This window comes from Diabrotica virgifera, chromosome 7 (genome assembly GCF_917563875.1).
Source record: "Diabrotica virgifera virgifera chromosome 7, PGI_DIABVI_V3a".
Taxonomy (NCBI): domain Eukaryota; kingdom Metazoa; phylum Arthropoda; class Insecta; order Coleoptera; family Chrysomelidae; genus Diabrotica; species Diabrotica virgifera.
This window is the reverse complement of record NC_065449.1, coordinates 117,431,937-117,451,127: the sequence shown is the minus strand read 5'-3', so window position 1 is coordinate 117,451,127 and position 19,191 is coordinate 117,431,937. Positions and strand designations below refer to the sequence as shown.

General features: G+C 35.7%; 2 protein-coding genes across 2 annotated transcripts in view; both read left to right on the top strand.

The window, feature by feature from the left end:
• LOC114326777 (valacyclovir hydrolase) overlaps positions 1-19,191 on the top strand; it is a 129,036-nt gene that overhangs the window by 4,626 nt on the left and 105,219 nt on the right. The gene's annotated exons all lie outside the window — the stretch shown is intronic.
• Positions 10,191-15,214, top strand: LOC126887986 (zinc finger MYM-type protein 1-like). The gene is made up of 2 exons (XM_050655960.1): positions 10,191-11,297; positions 12,831-15,214. The coding sequence occupies exons 1-2, from the start codon at positions 11,048-11,050 to the stop codon at positions 14,144-14,146; spliced, it is 1,566 nt and encodes a 521-aa protein (XP_050511917.1). The 5' UTR covers positions 10,191-11,047; the 3' UTR covers positions 14,147-15,214.

The window sequence follows — 19,191 nt, the reverse complement described above, 5'->3', positions numbered from 1 at the left end:
TATGACACAAATTTTTAACAAATACAATCGCGATATGACGTTATTTCTGGAATGTAGCACATGCGCAATGAGCAATGTCAAGTCAAACACATAGAGATATTGAAAATTTAACCTCAAATTCATTTTAATAATTGTAAATGTTATTCATTAATTTTAGTAAAGCTTATTACTGACGGGGAGCTATACTATAATATACGAGGGATATCCAGAAGTTTCGTTACGTTTTGATCTGTAACCTTTAGGGGCCGGGCTAGCGCGGCCGTCTTAGCATCGTGGCGTTCCTCGGTTCAGTAGCTGTCCAGCAGTGCTAGTGTGAAGTCACTGTCTCTTCTCGTTATTTTACAACAGCTGTTTTAAATGTGTGCCGCGATCGAAAACCCCGCCAGTTGTGAGGTGCGATAATATGGTTCTTGCTAAAAACAACAAACCAATTGAAATTTGTCACGAAATTTGTGCTGTTTATGAGAAAAATGTTGCGAAAAAAAATCACTGAAGGTGAAGTGCGTCAATGGTGCATTAAATTCAAAAATGGCCGATCCAATGTGCACGATGAAGAACGAAGTGGACGGCCAAGCATTGTGACTGATGAACTTGTCTCTTTGACAAGTTTGACAATTTATATCTTTGTTATTTATACTCCGATTTTCAAGATTCTTGCACCAGTTTGTAGGTACATGTATTGATATCATGTGGTATTATTCCGGTAACACAAAAATTTTGCTTGCATGATATTATACGGGGGTGAATGGAAGCTTTGTATTTTCTCCTAACTTTAAAACATTCTGTGGAAAAATGGAAGAGCTGCTTTTGTTTCATAGTCCTGCCATATTATCCCGGAGACATTACTAAAATTTTGTTTTCTGAATTATCAGAATATCTCTTTTCTTGTAAGATCTGTACCATTTTTTGTAAATAAAAACACTGATGGACTCATAAAATAGAGGTTAGATTGATAAGATTAGAATGGCCCGCCTGCAGATCTCAATCCTATTGAGTATTTATGAGATGAATAAAAAAAAGCTATTCGCTGTCATCCTAGGCCTCCATAGAATTTGGTACAGTTGTGGCCCTGGTAGAGGAATATCGGGCTATTCCCAGGATAACACATCTTTATTCGATGCCAAACAGATTGCGAGCACTCGTTGCTGCAAGAGGTGGACACACGCGCTATTGAATTGTTTTGTTGTTAATTTTGTTTTCTTTTATTAATTTTAGTGCGTTTGGTATTTTTAATTAAAAAAACCTTCAAAGCAGTGTTTTATTTACAGCTCTTACAAGAAAAGAGATATTCCGATAATTCAAAAAACAAAACCTTAGTGATACCTCCAGGATAATACAAAAGGAGTATGCAACAAAATAAGCCATCCAATTTTTCCACAGAATTTTTTAAAATTAGGAGAAAATCCGACATCAATACATGTACCTACAAACTGATGCAATACTCTTGAAAATCGGAGTACAAATAATAAAATTATAGATTGTCAAACTTAATCAAAAATTTTGGGTTGCGGAATTTTGTGCCGGTGAGTGTATTATAATATAATACGTTAGATCTGGATATAGCACTAACGACCACTTACTGGTAATAAAAAACCTAATAGAGAAGTCTGCGGAATACAACAAACCATTGGCACTGATATTCATGGACTACGAGAAAGCATTCGATACCATAAGCCAGCAGGAAATGTTAAAAGCATTGACAAAATTCCGAATAGACCATCGCTACACTAAAATGTTCAAATATATCTACCAAAAGGCAACGGCTAGCGTAAGACTGTCTGAACAACAAACAAATACATTCTGTATACAGCGAGGAGTTCGGCAGGAAGACACCGTATCACCAAAGCTATTCACAACCCTTTTAGAACACACTTTTAAGATGGATGATCTAAACGAATATGGTATCAACATAAATGGAGAGAAACTCATTCATTTGAGATTCGCAGATGATATCGTCATTATAGCTGATCGTATGGATGATACAATAATAATGTTGAACAAATTATATCACGCTTCCTTAGAGGTCGGACTAAAGATTCATTCACATCAACAAGACGCAAATAATGACTAATCTGGTGCTAAATCGTAATATTGTTGTTGATGGAATGGATATTGAGCAGACTGCATCTTATAAGTACTTGGGACATAAAATTCGGTTGGGAAGAGATAACCAGACGTGCGAGATCGCACGTAGCATAGGATTAGCCTGGGCGCAGCGTTTGGTAAACTGAACTATGTATTTAATTCGGACTTGCCCATATGCCTCAAAAGGAAAATCTTTGACCAGTGTGTGTTGCCTGTACTTACTTATGGAGCCGAAACATTAACACTAACAGAAAAGGTAGTGAACAAGATTCGCGTAACTCAGAGGGCTATGGAGCGCCAGATGTTGGGTGTCTCTCTGAGAGACCTAATTCCAAGACGCTGTCGAAAAAATTGCGTCGCTAAAATGGAATTGGGCAGGACACGTCGCCAGATTGTTAGACAACCGATGGGCAAAACGTATTGTCGAGTGGAGGCCACGAGAAGAAGCACTACGGAGCAGAGGACGCCCACCAACCAGATGGTCCGACGATCTGAAGCATGTTATCGATAACTGGATGCAAGCCGCACAAAACATAGAGAGATGGAAAGAGCTGAGGGAGACAGCAGTGGACGCGTACGGGTTTATGATATATTATGGTCATAGGCGTAAGCAGGGGGGTTTTGGGGAAATCATAATATGATTTCAACGAAATAAATGTATCAATCCGGTCCTGAAAGTTCAGGTAGAAAAGTCGAAATACTTTGAGCTCCACAACTTTTATAGTTTTGAGAAGAAACATTGTAAATTTAAATAATAAACCAAAATATATAGAAGCAGTGTACAGTGATCTGTTAATAGCTCTAAGTACAGTTTCCAAATTTGCAGTAGCTTGATTACAAGCATTGTTTTTATATACATACGAAGAACATAATTTATATTTCGTATTTATTAATTATTTAAAAACTAGTTTTAACTGTTGGCATTATCTTGCTAATTGCTAGATCGACTATTTACTTTTCAATAAACAGAGTCGGACCTACCCAAATTAAAATTATTGAAATGAAAGTTCAATTTAAACTTAAAAAAAGATAGAAGGGCAAATTTGACAAAATGACAGGTGGGACTTCTGACTACAGGAGTCCATCAATTAATCCCGATCAGCATAAAATTACTTATTCTACCATAACTAAACAACAACCATTAACAAAATTCCCAACAAAAAATCAGGCCATAATTTTACCGGCAGTAGACGGAATAAGAACAGAAGAGTACACCATTACAGTAGGGACTATAGTCCATCCAAAAAATGTACTGTTCTCATCCAGAATGTCAAACGGAAGAATATGCATCTACCTTTCAAGCATATAAGTCGTAGATGATTTTCTAAGTCAACATGGTGAAATTAAGATTGGAGAACATACAATCAAAGCACGTAAACTAATTACACCTGCTAATAGATTAGTTCTATCCCAAGTATGTCCATCTATACCCCATAACATAATAGAACAGTCTTTAATCAATATTGGTATTAAATTAATATCTCCGATTTCGTTCCTTAGAGCTGGAATACAAGAGCCGCAATACAGCCATGTACTTAGTTTTCGAAGACAAGTTTACTTTGCACCTACAGACAATTTTACTGTACCCGACTCCGTCCTAATTGATTTTGAAAATATTTCGTACTGAATTTTTCTGTCCGATAAACTAACTTGTTACAAATGCCACCAAACTGGTCACGTTTCCTCGGACTGTACCTCAAATCTCTCTTATCCACAAAGTACTCAAAAGCCCCAAACGGAGGAAAATTTTCTTCCACAAATACCATCTACTAGCCCCGAACAAAATCAAATTACACATGTAAATGACGAATCTCGAGAAGAAATGGATGCTCAAGTCAGCACTGATACCGATAATAAAAATAAACGATCTCACTCGGAAGTGTCATCCCCAACTTGCTCCACTCCTACAGAAACTATACCAACAGAATTCACGAAACCAAAACCCGTGCAAATTAAAAAGAAGAAGAAAATGACCAAATTAGACAAATCCACTTCAGAAACTACTAATATTGAGTCATTATTACAACCAGTCAAACAATTTATCCAGGATGCATCACCACCATATGTACTAAATGACACCCAATTACTAGCATTCTTAGAAGACGTTCACGGTTCTTCCACCCCAGTAGAACTGGCCCTAGAATACACACAGGATATACACGGGTTGGGACATAAGCTAACTGAAATATATCCCATGTTGAACGAAAGAGCAATTAAATCTAGAATTACCAGAATCAAGAAAAAACTACTTAGTGAAATAAACCAAGATTTTAGTATTCAGGATGACACCTCTGAAGATACTGACGCATCACAGGAAAATACTCCTTCCAACGATAAATAAAAAAAAGTTAACAAAATGGCTATTATTCATTGGAACATTCAATCCGTATTCACACATGTAGAAATGCTACATGTGTGAATTTCATCGACAAATTTCACAACAAATAAAACATACTAAGACAATTTTGAAGAAATATTAAAAGATCAAATAGAACAGGTTCCGAATACGCACGAATTGATTATAGCAGGAGATTTAAATGCAGAGTAGGCAAACAAGACCACAGTAATGTAGTGGGAAAATATGGAGAAGAAAGAATTAACGACAATGGGATAAGGTTGATCAATCTATGCGAGGAGTATGAACTTAAAATATACAACACATTCTTTGAACATAAGGACATCCATAAATTTACTTGGTACCAACATACACGTGGACTTAAGTCAATCATTGACTATCTAATCTCGAGACAAAATGCAAAATTTAGCATCCAGGATGTTAGAGCTTTCAGAGGGGCTGATTGCGGATCAGACCACTGCTTAGTAATCGGTAAAATTTATGTTCCATTTATACCAAAACAAAATAACTCCGAAGAAAAAGAACACAAAAGGAATTCATATGATCCAGAAATAGAAAAATATAATATTAATAGCTTACAACATTAAAGTACACAATATCTGTATCATAACAGACTTGAACAGAAACTAAGTCAAGAACAAAGAACAACCGAAGAAGAATATAATCACATAAAAGCATGCATAAAACAAGCAGCACAAGAAGCACTAGGAAACTTAGAAAACGGAAAGAAACCAGAATGGTGGGATAAAGATATCGAAGAGAAAATAGAGAAGAAAAAACAACTTCACCTACAACGTCTACAAAATCAGGAAAACGTTGAGATTCAACAACAATACAGGGACCTAAATAGAGAAGTAAAAAGAGAAGTGATTAAAAGAAAAAACGCAACCTGGATCAAAAAATATGAATACATAGATCAACAATTAGGAGGAACTAGGAGTTCAGAAGCATGGAAGATGATAAAGAATGTCAGAACATCACATAAAGGTGGACACACAATTAAGAGTATATCTGATACCGAATGGGAACAACATTTTAAGGAATTATTGGTAGAAAAACGACCACAATAAATAACAAGAATACAAGAAAAAGAGAATGATATACAGAGTGAACACGAAATACAACTAGATAAAACCAAAGTGGAAGAAGCTATTAAAAATATGAAAGCCCGGAAAGCACCCGGAGCTGGAGGAATTAATCCTGAATTAATAAAATATGGACCACCCAAACTATGGGATATGCTTAAAAATCTTTTCGAAAGATGCCTGAATGGAGAAAAAGTACCAGATGAATGGCTAACATCACATATTGCTCCCATACATAAGAAGGGACCTAAAAATAACCCCAAAAACTATAGGGGAATTGCAGTCATCAGCACCATTGGAAGATTATACTCCAGGCTATTAAGAAATGAAATAGAACAAGAAATTCAAGGAAAGCAAGCTGAAGAACAAGCTGGTTTTCGTGCGGGACGTTCAACGGTAGACAATCTCTTCACTTTAAAAATAGCACTAGAAAAAAGAATACAAAGAAATCAGGAAACCCACATCGCTCTTATCGACCTAGAAAAAGCCTATGATAGTGTCCCCATTATAGAACTATGGAATTCAATGAAAGACATCGGTATCGATGGAAAACTCATACAAGCAACTAGAATGTTGTATGAGACCACTAACACCAGAATCAAAAACGGCAAAAATTTCACTGAGGCATTTAATACTTCAAAAGGCCTCCGACAAGGATGTTGTCTATCTCCCACTCTCTTTAAAATATACCTTGACCAATCCTTACAGAGGTGGACAAAAGCAGTAAAACCGATGGGACTGAAAGTGGGAGATGACTCCCTATTTACATTATACTTTGCGGACGACCAAGTTGTAATAGCCCAAGATCAAGATGACTTAAGCTATATGATACGGAAGCTAAATGAGCATTACCAACAGGCAGGATTAGTAATAAATATGGATAAGTCAGAATACTTCATAGTGGGAAACGAAGACATTGAAAACCTACCATTGGAACAAGGACATATTGTTGGTGTGAAACAATGCAAATATTTGGGAGCTATATTTAACAAACGAGGAAATAGTGAAGATGAAATACAACACAGGATCAATAAAGGTAGAAGCATCACTAGATCCCTCAATTCAATTTTATGGGACAAAGATATCAGGAAGGAAACAAAGAAAAGAATATATGAAAGTATAATGAAGAGCGCTACAATCTACGGTGCAGAAGTTTGGGGCATAAGTGCAAGAAATAAAAAGAAGCTACTTACTACAGAAATGGACTTCTTGAGGAGAAGTTGTCAGGTTTCCAGATTAGAACATGTAAGAAATGAAACAATTAGAGAACGTATGAAGGTGGAAAAAACTATAATGGACGATATTGAAAAGAGACAGCTGACATGGTTCGGGCACGTTAAAAGAATGAATGAGACTCGCTGGCCGAGAAAAATATTAGAGTGGGTCCCACCGGAGAGAAGAAGAAGGGGACGACCACGGAGAAGCTGGAGGGACAATATTCAGGACGCAATGGATTCGAGGCAATTAGATGAAGATACGTGTTACGATAGAAAAAATTGGAAGCTGGGTATGGAGAGGCGGCGACAGCCGTAGAAATCCATTATATATATATATATATATATATATATATATATATATATATATATATATATATATATATATATATATATATATATATATATATATATATATATATATATATATATATATATATATATATATATATATATATAAAACATACTCATTAAAAACTCTAATAACCCTGCTTACTCCTACACATTTTCTGACAATTTGCATTTAATTTTTGAACAAAACCCCTTTCTTTCTGCATCATTTAGTAAAAGAATCACAGGTTTCAATTTTCCGAAAGTTATTTCCAATAAAATAAACTACCCTCCTCCTTGGACCATAAAACTCCCCAAATGTAATACAAATCTTCTACTGTATCCTAAATCTGATACTTCATCACATATAATTCTACAACGGTTTCAAGAGATTAAAGACATATTAAAGATTAAAGATATTACCAAATATATACAGATGCGTCCAAAACTTCTGAAATGGAAACGGTAGGCGCAACTTTCGTTGACGAAACAATTAAACATCAGTTCCAGCTACCTAAGGAGTTCTCCATATATTCCGCCGAATTGTATGCCATATCTAAAGCCCTACAACATATATCAAACCAGCCCAAATTGGAAGCAGTCATTTTCACAGATTCTTTAAGCGCAGTACAAGGCATATTAAAGGTTTACCCAAACCAACCACTACTAAGCCAAATTAAAATTGATCTAGAAGAACTTTACAGTAAGAATAAACGGATAGAATTTGTTTGGATTCCATCTCATGTAGACATAATTGGTAATGAAAAAGCTGATCGGGAAGCTAAAGAAACCTGCTATACGAATAGACCAGATAAAGAGCTCCTAGAAATTTCTCATTCCGACATTCAGAACACGATCAAAGAATTTTCAATGACTATTTCACTAGATTGCTTTTACCTGATAAAACGTCATAGCAACGCATCGTTTCCTACTGACAAAACTCCTTAGCGACGTGATTTCTCAGCGACAAAATTATGACAGATCCGTCACGAAAGTGTCTGGTAATAACAAATAAATAAAGAGTATATTTCGTTGATATGGTGTATTAATTGTCTCGTGAAATAGTCTTGTCGAATATCATTCGAGAGAAAATTATTTACCGGCAAAATTTTCTCCTAGTTTCATTCAAGTTCGTTGCCTTTTGGTAATTTTCGCTTATGAAATTTTGACAAAATCACTCGACTGACGTCTCGTGATTTAAGTCAAAATTTAATTCGCGAAAATTGCCAGACAACAAACTTTCATACCAGTCGAAAATATTGCCGGCAAAATTTTCTCTCTTGTGATATTATATACGACAATATGGCTCGAAAGATGGAAAAAAAACTTGACGGCAACAAACTACAACGCATCAACCCAAATTTGTCACCAAAAGGGATAATGCCACAAAAACGACGAGATCAAGTCATACAACACCGTTTGAGAATAGGACATACCAGGTTAACCCACCAGTACCTAATGAAGAAAGAACAACAAAAACTGTGCTATGTTTGTGATATTCCTCTGACAATCGAACACATCATTGTTAGTTCCCCACTCTATCACCTGGAACGACTTCAAAGTGATTTACCAAGTGATATGAAAAGTGCTCTGAACTATAGTAAATGTGATAAAGTGACTAATTTTCTAAAACTAACTAAATTGTACAATCTAATATAAAAATAAGCTTAAGTTCTCAATGTAATTAGTTGTTATAAGCAAATATCTGATTTTATGTACAACTCTTCCCCGCCAATAACCTTTCATGGTTGACGCGGTTTACTTAATAAAAAAAAATATATTTTAAACAGTTGACAGCGATATTGTCTGTACGTGTCGTTGCATCGAGATTGTGTGACGTGTTCCTATCTGACTTAAAAAAGATAAGAAACATGAGAAACGCAATTTATTCAATATCCAAATTACAAATTGAAAGAATCATTTATATAAACTTTGCACACGTGTTGGTTCGTCGCTTTTCATGGATCGTGATGAGTTCGCTGTAAATATATCTTCAACTAACTGCAGTGAGCAGTTCGCGAACAGTTCGGCCCGCATATGTTTACCCGGCTTAAAGATTGTTACGCACGGGGAGCTATATCTACTATAATATGTATATCTCATATCGTTCACTATAGTAATGAGTGAGCCTGCATACACAGACCAATAATCATAGGCGTAACCAGGATGATCCTAAGGGGGGGTTACAACTACTGGAAAGGGGGGGGGTTACAACTACTGGAAGGTCTCTGAGAGGTATGGTGTTAAGCGTATAGAGCTCAAAGTCCATCCCAATGGGGGGGTTATAACCCCCAAAACCCCCCTGCTTACGCCTTTGACCATAATATATCATAAACCCGTACGCGTCCACTGCTGTCTCCCTCAGCTCTTTTCGTCTGTCTCTGTTTTGTGCGGCTTGCATCCTGTTATCGATAACATGCTTCAGATCGTCGGCCCATCTGGTTGGTGGTCGTCCTCTGCTCCGTAGTGTTTCTTCTACAGAAGTATAACAGAAGTATAACTTCTAACGTGCGTAAAAAGTACATATACACACATTCTTTTTTTAATGTATAGACGCGCTATCAATGACTTCTTCTTCTTCTTCTGGTAGCATTACAACCCGGGGTGGGTCTTGGCTGACTGCACAACTCGCTTCCATCTCGAACGGTCATCCATGATGGTTGGGTCAGTGGGTAGCCCCATTGTTCTTAGATTGTCCATATATTGTCTCTCCATCGCATTCGTGGGCGTCCTAAGGGTCTTCTTCCTGTGGGAGGCTTCCTCCCAGATCAGTTTGGCAAGGCGGTTATTAGTGAGTCTATGGACATGGCCAGTCCATCTTAGACGATAAGATTTAATTTCTTGGACTATTCCAAGAGACTCTGCTTGACCTCAGCATTTGTTATAAGGTCCAAAGATTCTTTTGAGGATTTTTCTCTCAAAACATCTAAGTTTTCTTTCAATTGCTTTGGTCAGAGTCCACGTCTCACACCCATACATGAGCACCGGTCTAATCACTGTTTTATATATTCTGATCTTTGATGCTCGTGTTAGGCTCTCAGATTTAATAGTATTGTGGAGGCTATACATTCATCTGCGGTGCTATATCGTTATCTGCGGTGATTGTTGGTCCGAGCAGTGCCGTATTTCCCATTACGCAAATTACGCCTAGGCGTAAGGCGGCAAAACTGGGGAGGCGGCAAAATTTCAAACAATTATCAGGAAAACTCTTAAACTGAAATTATATACGGGGCCATCACCCAAAATCTATTTTACGTATAATACAGCTAAAAATGAATGAATGTTTGGTAGGTTTCCAATGAAATCTAAAGTCTCCGCCCCGCCGTAACATGGTCGGGCAGAAGTACAATTGTTGGGAATGATTATTTTATCTGACTGTAACAAAAGGATACCGCTTATCTGCCGCGCGATTGCCGCAAAGAAGCCGCTTTAGATAAGAGCCGCGCTACTGATAGTAGTCAAAGGAAGTCGTAAGTGAACGTCTCGATTTTTCTAGTAAACTACTTAACTACCTACTGGAAATTCCTAGAACATTCAGGAAACCCTGCCGGTAGGTATATAAAGCGAACAGTTACAGCTGTGTGCTGTGTGCTATCACCAGACAGTTGAAGATATGAGTGAGAGAGTGACTAGCAGACAGATTGGCTAGACAGAGTGGTTTTAGTAGTGAGATAGTGTTAAGTAAGTGTTATTAGTTATTATTTGTAAAGAAGTAGAAGAGTGAAGAGTATTGAGTATTAGAAATCTGTAAATATTAGTAGGTAAATAGTGCAAGTATTGTTATACTTATAAGTGGACTTGTTGAAATAAAGTAGTAGTTTAAAGTTTTAAAGTGAGTTGTTGGTTTATTGAAGAACGAAGAACCCAAGGAAAATACGACGGGTAAAAGTCGTAACAATATTCAATATTGTTCATCCCAGTCAGTTAGTTTAAACTGTTTAAAGTGTCGAGTCCAGTGTCGCAAAATTTTCAACACTATGAGTGACGGCCGAAAACGATTAAGTGGAGCGCAATACAAGACGCTTGCTGAGGAAAAGCGGAGAAAACTTCATGCAGTTTTAGACAAAACAAAAAAATTAAACAACTATTTTTTAATTAAACCTACAACTACAACTTCCAAAGCGCAAACACATGATTCGGATTCGGAATCGGAGACTGTTACTGCTGTGTCTGCTGTACCTATACCACCAGATAATGCGGAAGCGATGGACACGGAGCCAAGTGAGAGTGAGTATCGATTATGTCATTATGTGAATAAATGTGTTTTTTAACTACATTGCTACTCTTTGACTCTTTAGGCATCTCTTTGGCTCTTTGGCATATTTTAAATTTTCATTTAAATGGAATGCCCTGATTCTGATTGCCCTGTATATTTTGGGCTGAAATGAAACATCATTTTCTCAATTTTCGACACTTATATGGTATCTTCGTTTCTTCGTACGTAACCGTTAATAATTGTTAGTCCTATCAAAAAAAATCATTGGGGGTAACTTTAAAACGGTAAACACAAATTTTAAAATTACCATCTCGTTTATGATATGGGGGAAAATAAAAAAATTACAATTTTGAAATGACTTCATAAATCCTTAATTTAGTCCTGTCGCCAGGGGGGGTACAACGGCCTCCTTTATTCAGATGGACTTACCCAAATTTTTTTTATGTATTTTGGCCAGTAGAAGACGAATTTTTTGGGTAACAGTTGATCCGGATGTCGATAAGATTGTTATAAACAAAGAAGTTGAGGAATTTCATAACAGCGATTTCCCGCAAAACAAAACATTTTTTTGTATATTTTGGGCCATTCTAACCATAAAATAGTCCTACAAGTTTTTGCGTAGGATGCATAATTTTCGAGATAAACGCGGTTGAACTTTCAAAAAATCTAAAAATTGGAATTTTTAAACCCGAATAACTTTTGATTAAAAAATAAAATAGCAATTCTGCTTAGCGCATTTGAAAGTTTAAGTCAAATTCTATCAGTTTTGAATATTTGCATTACTAAAAATTTATTTTTTTATTGTTAAAAAAAGCTATAAACACATAGTGTTTCCCGTGCCTAATACATGCGTTTTATACATGCTACGTAGAAATCGCCTCGCTTGCACTTGTACCCCACTCTACCTACTCGTTCGATTTTAAATGGGAAATCATTGAAAACATCACTCAAGCACTAGCTATGTATAGCTTTGTTTAACAATAAAATAATAAATTTTTAGCAATGCAAATCATTAAAACCGATATAATTTGACTAGAACTTTCAAATGCGGTAAGCAGAATTGCTATTTTATTTTTTAATCAAAAGTTATTCGGGTTCAAAAATTACAATTTTTCGATTTTTTGAAAGTTCAACCGCGTTTATCTCGAAAACTATGCATCATACGAAAAAATTTGTAGGAACATTTTTTGGTTAGAATGGCCCAAAAAATACAAAAAATGTTTTGTTTTGCGATAAATCGCTGTTATGTAATTCCTCAACTTCTTTGTTTATAACAATCTTATCGACATTCGGATCAACTGTTACCCAAAAAATTCGTGTTCTACGGGTGAAAATACATAAAAAAAACTTGGGTAAGTCCATCTGAATACAGGAGGCCGTTGTACCCCCCCTGGCGACAGGACTAATTAGTAGAGTTACAAAAAAATGTTTGATGTAAAATTGTATTTATGAAAGTTTTACAATATTATACCATCTTCGATTATCAAAATGCAAATTTTTAGTTTAGAGGCATATTCGCATATTCGCATATTTTATTGTTCTAGGGTCAGAATCTAAAATAGAAGCATCTGCATGTGCATCAGCTTCAGTAAATCCACAATGTTTACAAGCAGTTATCAGTAACGACCCTGCCGAATGGAAGGCCAACGATGCTACTATCGATTATTTGTTGTCCTTACCAAATGAAATATGCCAAAATACAGATGAGGATTTTTCACTAACAAAAACTGTTATTAGCAATAAGACACGGTATCTTACTAAGAACGTTTTCCGTCGGAAACTTGCCAATGAGGAAGAACAACCTCGTAGATACTTAATATATTCACCATCAAAGAAATCCCTGTTTTGCATTCCATGTCGTCTTTTCGGAGGAACCTCAAAAATGGCCACTGATGGCGTAAATGATTGGAGTAATGTAAATAAAATTTTGAATTTACATGAAAACTCCCACGAACACGCCAAATCCCAAGTAACCTTATTGCGGCGTCAACAAAAGCAAAACCAAATTGATTCATTGCTGTGTCAGCAAATAAGACTCGAAGAAGATTACTGGCGAAAAGTGTTAAAGCGGGTGGTTGCAGTGACTAAAAAATTGGCTTCCAGAGGTTTACCGTTTAGAGGAACAGTTGAAAAATTCGGCAATCCAAACAACGGAAACTTCATGATGTGTCTGGAGCTCATAGCGGAATTTGATCCATTTTTAGCCACGCATGTATCTCAGCACGGAAATCCGGGACGTGGTAAAACGTCATACCTCTCATCTACAATATGTGAAGAATGTATCGACTTAATGTCGACTGAGGTTCTGAATCACATTATGTCCGAAATTGGAAAGTCAAAATACTATTCAATTATAATTGACTCAACACCCGACATGGCACATATTGATCAATTATCCGTAATCATCAGATATGTTACAGAAAATGGAAAACCAGTAGAGCGCTTCGTTGGCTTTTTGCCAAATGTGGGACATAAATCTGAAGATATGGAAAATGCTGTAATTTCTAAATTGGAGAAGCACAATTTGGAATTAAAACATTGTCGAGGTCAGTCCTACGACAACGCTAGTAATATGTCCGGCTGTTACAGTGGTTTACAAGCAAGGATTTTGAAACGCAACCCGCTCGCTGATTACCTACCATGTGCCGCCCATTCATTGAATTTGGTTGGCGTCTGCGCTGCCGAATGTGCCGGAAAGGCTGTAAGGTTTTTTGAAACGGTGCAGAGCCTATATACTTTTTTCTCGGCGTCTACTCGTCGTTGGGAAATTCTACTTTCCAATTTAAAACCCGGCGCTAAAGTTCCAAAACGGGTCGACGGAACAAGATGGTCTGCACGCCAAGATGCTTTAATGAGCTAACGCGGGAGCTGGAGCAATTATTTAAATGCTTTGACAACAATTGAAGAAGCGGTTTCAGAAAAACCAACGGTTCGAACGGAGGCAGCTGGGATTAAACGTCGCTTAAACCGTTTCGAATGTGCCTTCATATCGGTTTTTTGGGAAGTGATATTAGAGCGTTTCCATAAAACCAACAAAACTCTTCAGGGCGTCGATATCGATACTGGCGACGTAACTAGACTCTTTTTATCATTGATAAATTTTGTCAAATCTTTGCGAAATACTGCCATGTTTGAAACGTACATTGACAAAGCCAAAAATATTATGGATGAAAGATACGATGATGACCATCAAAGAAATCGGAGACGTAAACTTTTCCCAGATGAAAATAGGGATGGTGACACAATTCTGACAGGAAGGGAACAGTTAAAAGTGGACACATATTTTTCTATACTTGATAGGGTTTCAATGGAACTGAACAAAAGATATGAAGCATATGACAGTGTTTTCAAAAAATTTGGATTCTTTTACGTTATAAAAGAAAGTTCGCAAGAACAGTTAATCAAAAGTGCCAGGTACCTACAGGAATGTTATAAGGACGATCTGGAGGATGCGTTTCCAACAGAATGTTTGCATTTCTCGGAACTGTTAAAAGAAACAGACATAAAATACGAAAAATGCACTTTATCAAATATGCTCTCGCACATTCGACAATACAATTTGGAAGCAGTTTTCCCCAACGTTGAAATCGCCCTACGTATATTTGTTGCTATGGCTGTCACAGTTTGTTCGGCGGAGCGCTCATTTTCTACCCTCAAACGATTAAAGACGTATTTAAGATCAACAATGGAACAAGAGCGATTAAATGCATTGACAATTTTGACGATAGAATCTGATTTGACAACAAGCTTAGATTTTGATAATATTATAAACTCGTTTGCGGCTATGAAATCCCGGCGAAAACTAATATAATATTATTATAGTTCATATAGTTGTGAAAATAAATATTTAAATTTAAAATTCTGGTTTTATTGCTGTTTTTACCTAGCTAACCTAAGGGCGGCATTTTTTAACTGGCGTAGGGCGGAAAATTGATAAATCCGGCACTGGGTCCGAGATATTTAAAATTCAGTTGTCTTTCACCTCTTTCAACGTAATGACCTAATTGATTACTACCTAGCAACCCACGTACCACGTGTGGGGGTGTGGGAGTCATATGTTGCCCTAAGGCCATATCCATAGGGATTAGATCCATCCTTTGGATTTTATGTTTCCATTTATGTAAGACATTTAGTCTATTTTTAAAAGGTTTTAACCTTAGTATTTTTGGGTGGTTTTTATCATGTTCTTGAAACACTGATGATGCTCTTCTTATAGAGCAAAAACATTTTGTTTTGATATTTGTAGCCCTTTCATGGGCTTTTTAAATATATATTCTTTTTACCAAGACAAATTTTTCATTAAATTTACTTGTATTTAAAACTCTCCACTCTTTCAAAGGTGTATGGGTCTATCTATCGTAACATTTTGCCTTTTTCTATCTCGTCCCCCCATAGTGTGTGGCGGGGGCGGGAATAACTAGTCTCTCAGGCGACCTGCTGATCCGCCACACATTATCAGGTACACCGGACAACTTGCATGTCCGCACAACCCCAAGGATTATAACCGAACCGACTACAAGCACAAGCCGATTGCAGATCCTAGCTTTCTACGCATACGCGGTACGAATGGATTATTATAAGTTTATGGATATGTACTTAAAACATATTATTTCACCTAAAATACATCAAAATTTTGATAATTATATATAATATAGGTAGGTACAGCTGGTTCCTAAAAAAAACTGATAGATACGACTCTTAAACAGAGACATGTAAAGAAAATAGACTTGTATTACTTAAAACATATATTATGATATTAAAACCTATATAGATATGTACTTAAAACATATTATTTCACCTAAAATGCATCAAAATTTTGATAATTATATATAATATAGGTAGGTGCAGCTGGTTCCTAAAAAAACTGATAGATACGACTCTTAAACAGAGCAGACATGTAAAGAAAATAGACTTGGCTAGGGATATGCCATTCAATGCATCGGGGTGTAACCACCGTGTAACGTCGATATCAAGTACGGTGGTCTAGCTATCTTTGTCTGTCGTGCGAGTGTGAGCGTATCTACCAAGAGGTGGGATTAACGGAACGACAGTGACACACAGGCGGCGGCCATCATTGCTAGAGAGAGAAAGTTAAGCGCCGGTAGAGAGAGATAGATAGACCACCGACCAGAACTGCTCCGCGTTACGCTATTTTTCGGAGTTGGCCAAATCTATGTGTATAAGATCTTTGCTCTTAAAGCGTATTTTGTAGAAAATTCCACACCTGTAATTTTGAACCAATCAAAATACGTTATTTTGACAGATCACCATGGCAACGGAGGTATTTTATCGGAAATTTTTTGCTCGTGGGGTACCCAACAGCGAATTATAGTGGAAATTTTTTGACGTTTACAATAACAGAACATTTTTGACAGGCTGGTTTTTATTTGTTTACATAATTTAGTTTTGATTCATTTTCTATCACTTGTAGTTACTCAAAACTTATGTAAAATTGAAGAATATACTATTTTCTATCTTGAAATGGTATTTCCATGCAACTACAATGAGTAGAAATTACGAATTTGAAAGCCTAAATAATTGCTGACAAAGCTATGGCGCGCTATTAATCTGTTCATGCAGCTTTGGATTTTCAAATGCAAATTTGGTGTGGAATTTTCTTACCGAATACCACGCGAAGTCAAATTAATATCCGGAAATTTTTTTTTGATCATGAATATTTTTAGAAAATTTCCCTCGTCTGCAACTCGGGAAATTTTCAAAATATTCATGATCTCAAAAAAATTTCCGGAAATAATTTGACCTCTAGTGGTATTACTAGTGAAAATTCCACACCTGTAATTTTGAACCAATCAAAATACGTTATTTTGACAGATCACCATGGCAACGGAGGTATTTTATCGGAAATTTTTTGCTCGTGGGGTACCCAACAGCGAATTATAGTGGAAATTTTTTGACGTTTACAATAACAGAACATTTTTGACAGACTGGTTTTTATTTGTTTACATAATTTAGTTTTGATTCATTTTCTATCACTTGTAGTTACTCAAAACTTATGTAAAATTGAAGAATATACTATTTTCTATCTTGAAATGGTATTCCCATGCAACTACAATAAGTAGAAACTACGAATTTGAAAGCCTAAATAATTGCTGACAAAGCTATGGCGCGCTATTAATCTGTTAATGCAGCTTTGGATTTTCAAATGCAAATTTGGTGTGGAATTTTCTTACCGAATACCACGCGAAGTCAAATTAATATCCGGAAATTTTTTTTTGATCATGAATATTTTTAGAAAATTTCCCTCGTCTGCTACTCGGGAAATTTTCAAAATATTCATGATCTCAAAAAAATTTCCGGAAATAATTTGACCTCTAGTGGTATTACTAGTGAAAATTGAGCAATGTATTTTGAAGGATAAATACTTATTATTTACATACTGTCACTGCCAAATCTTAAAATTTGTCAGATAACTTATTCTGTTCAACCTCAAAAATGGCGGCTTTAATATTTTATTTAGCAAAAATATATTTTATTCTAATTTATGTAAAAACTATCATTTATATAGGTACTCTTTATAAAATGCAGGAATTCAAAATAATATCAAAATTTAGACCTTAAGAGGAAACAGTAGCGATCAACAGGTAGCAAAAACGCGTTCCAAGATTGCGGCTGTAATTTTGAATATTTTTTCGAGATATTTGGCACACGTATTCGTAAAATAATAAAGAATGTCGGTACAGAGCCCAATTTGAAAAATATATTAATATGTGGAAATTACTCTGTAATTAAATACAATATTAAAAAAACGAGCCTGTACCGCCATTAAGAAGAACAAAAAAATACACTTTCTTCAAATAAACTTTTTTATCCGATGCCTATACAGGGTGTCCCGAAAAGATTGGTCATAAAGTATACCACACATACTGGGGTCAAAATAGTTCGATTGAACCTAACTTACCTTAGTACAAATGTGCTCATAAAAAAAGTTACAGCCCTTTGAAGTTACAAAATGAAAATCGATTTTTTTCAATATATCGAAAACTATTAGAGATTTTTTATTAAAAATGGACATGTATCATTCTTATGACAGGAACATCTTAAAACAAAATTACAGTTAAATTTGTCCACCCCATACAAAATTTATGGGAATTTTGTTCCCTTAAACCCCCCCAAACTTTTGTGTACGTTCCAATTAATTCATTATTGTGTTACCATTAGTTAAACACAACGTTTTTAAAAATTTTTTGCCTCCTAGTATTTTTTCGATAAGCCAATTTTTATCGAGATGTGGCTTCTTTTTCAATATATTTACGTAAAAATTTGATGGGGGTTTTGTTCCTTTAAACCCCCCAAATGTTTGTGTACGTTCCAATTAAACTATTATTGTGGTACCATTAGTTAAACACAGTGTTTTTAAAACTTTTGCTTCTTAGTCTTTTTTTCATAAGTCACCTTTTATCGAGATGTAGCTTCTTTTTCAAAATATACCTAAAAATATAATGATAAATAAATTTTCAGATTATTAACAGGTCTCTTTAATCGTACTTACCATATACAAATATGTGGTGGATTCGACAAATATTCAAAATATCTCGATAAACACTGACTTATCGAAAAAGTACTAAGAGGCAAAAAAGTTTTAAAAACATTGTATTTAACTAATGATACCACAATAATAATTTAATTGGAACGTACACAAAAGTTTGGGGGGGTTTAAGGGAACAAAACCCCTATAAAATTTTTATGGGGTGCACAGATTCCACTTTAATTTTTTTTTAAGATGTTGCTGCCATAAAAATGCCACATGTCCATTTTCAATAAAAAATCTCTGTCAGTTTTTGATATATGAAAAAAAATCGATTTTCATTTTTTAACTTTAAAGGGCTGTAACTTTTTTTGTGTGCACTATTGTATATAGGTAAGTGAGGTTCAATCAACCTATTT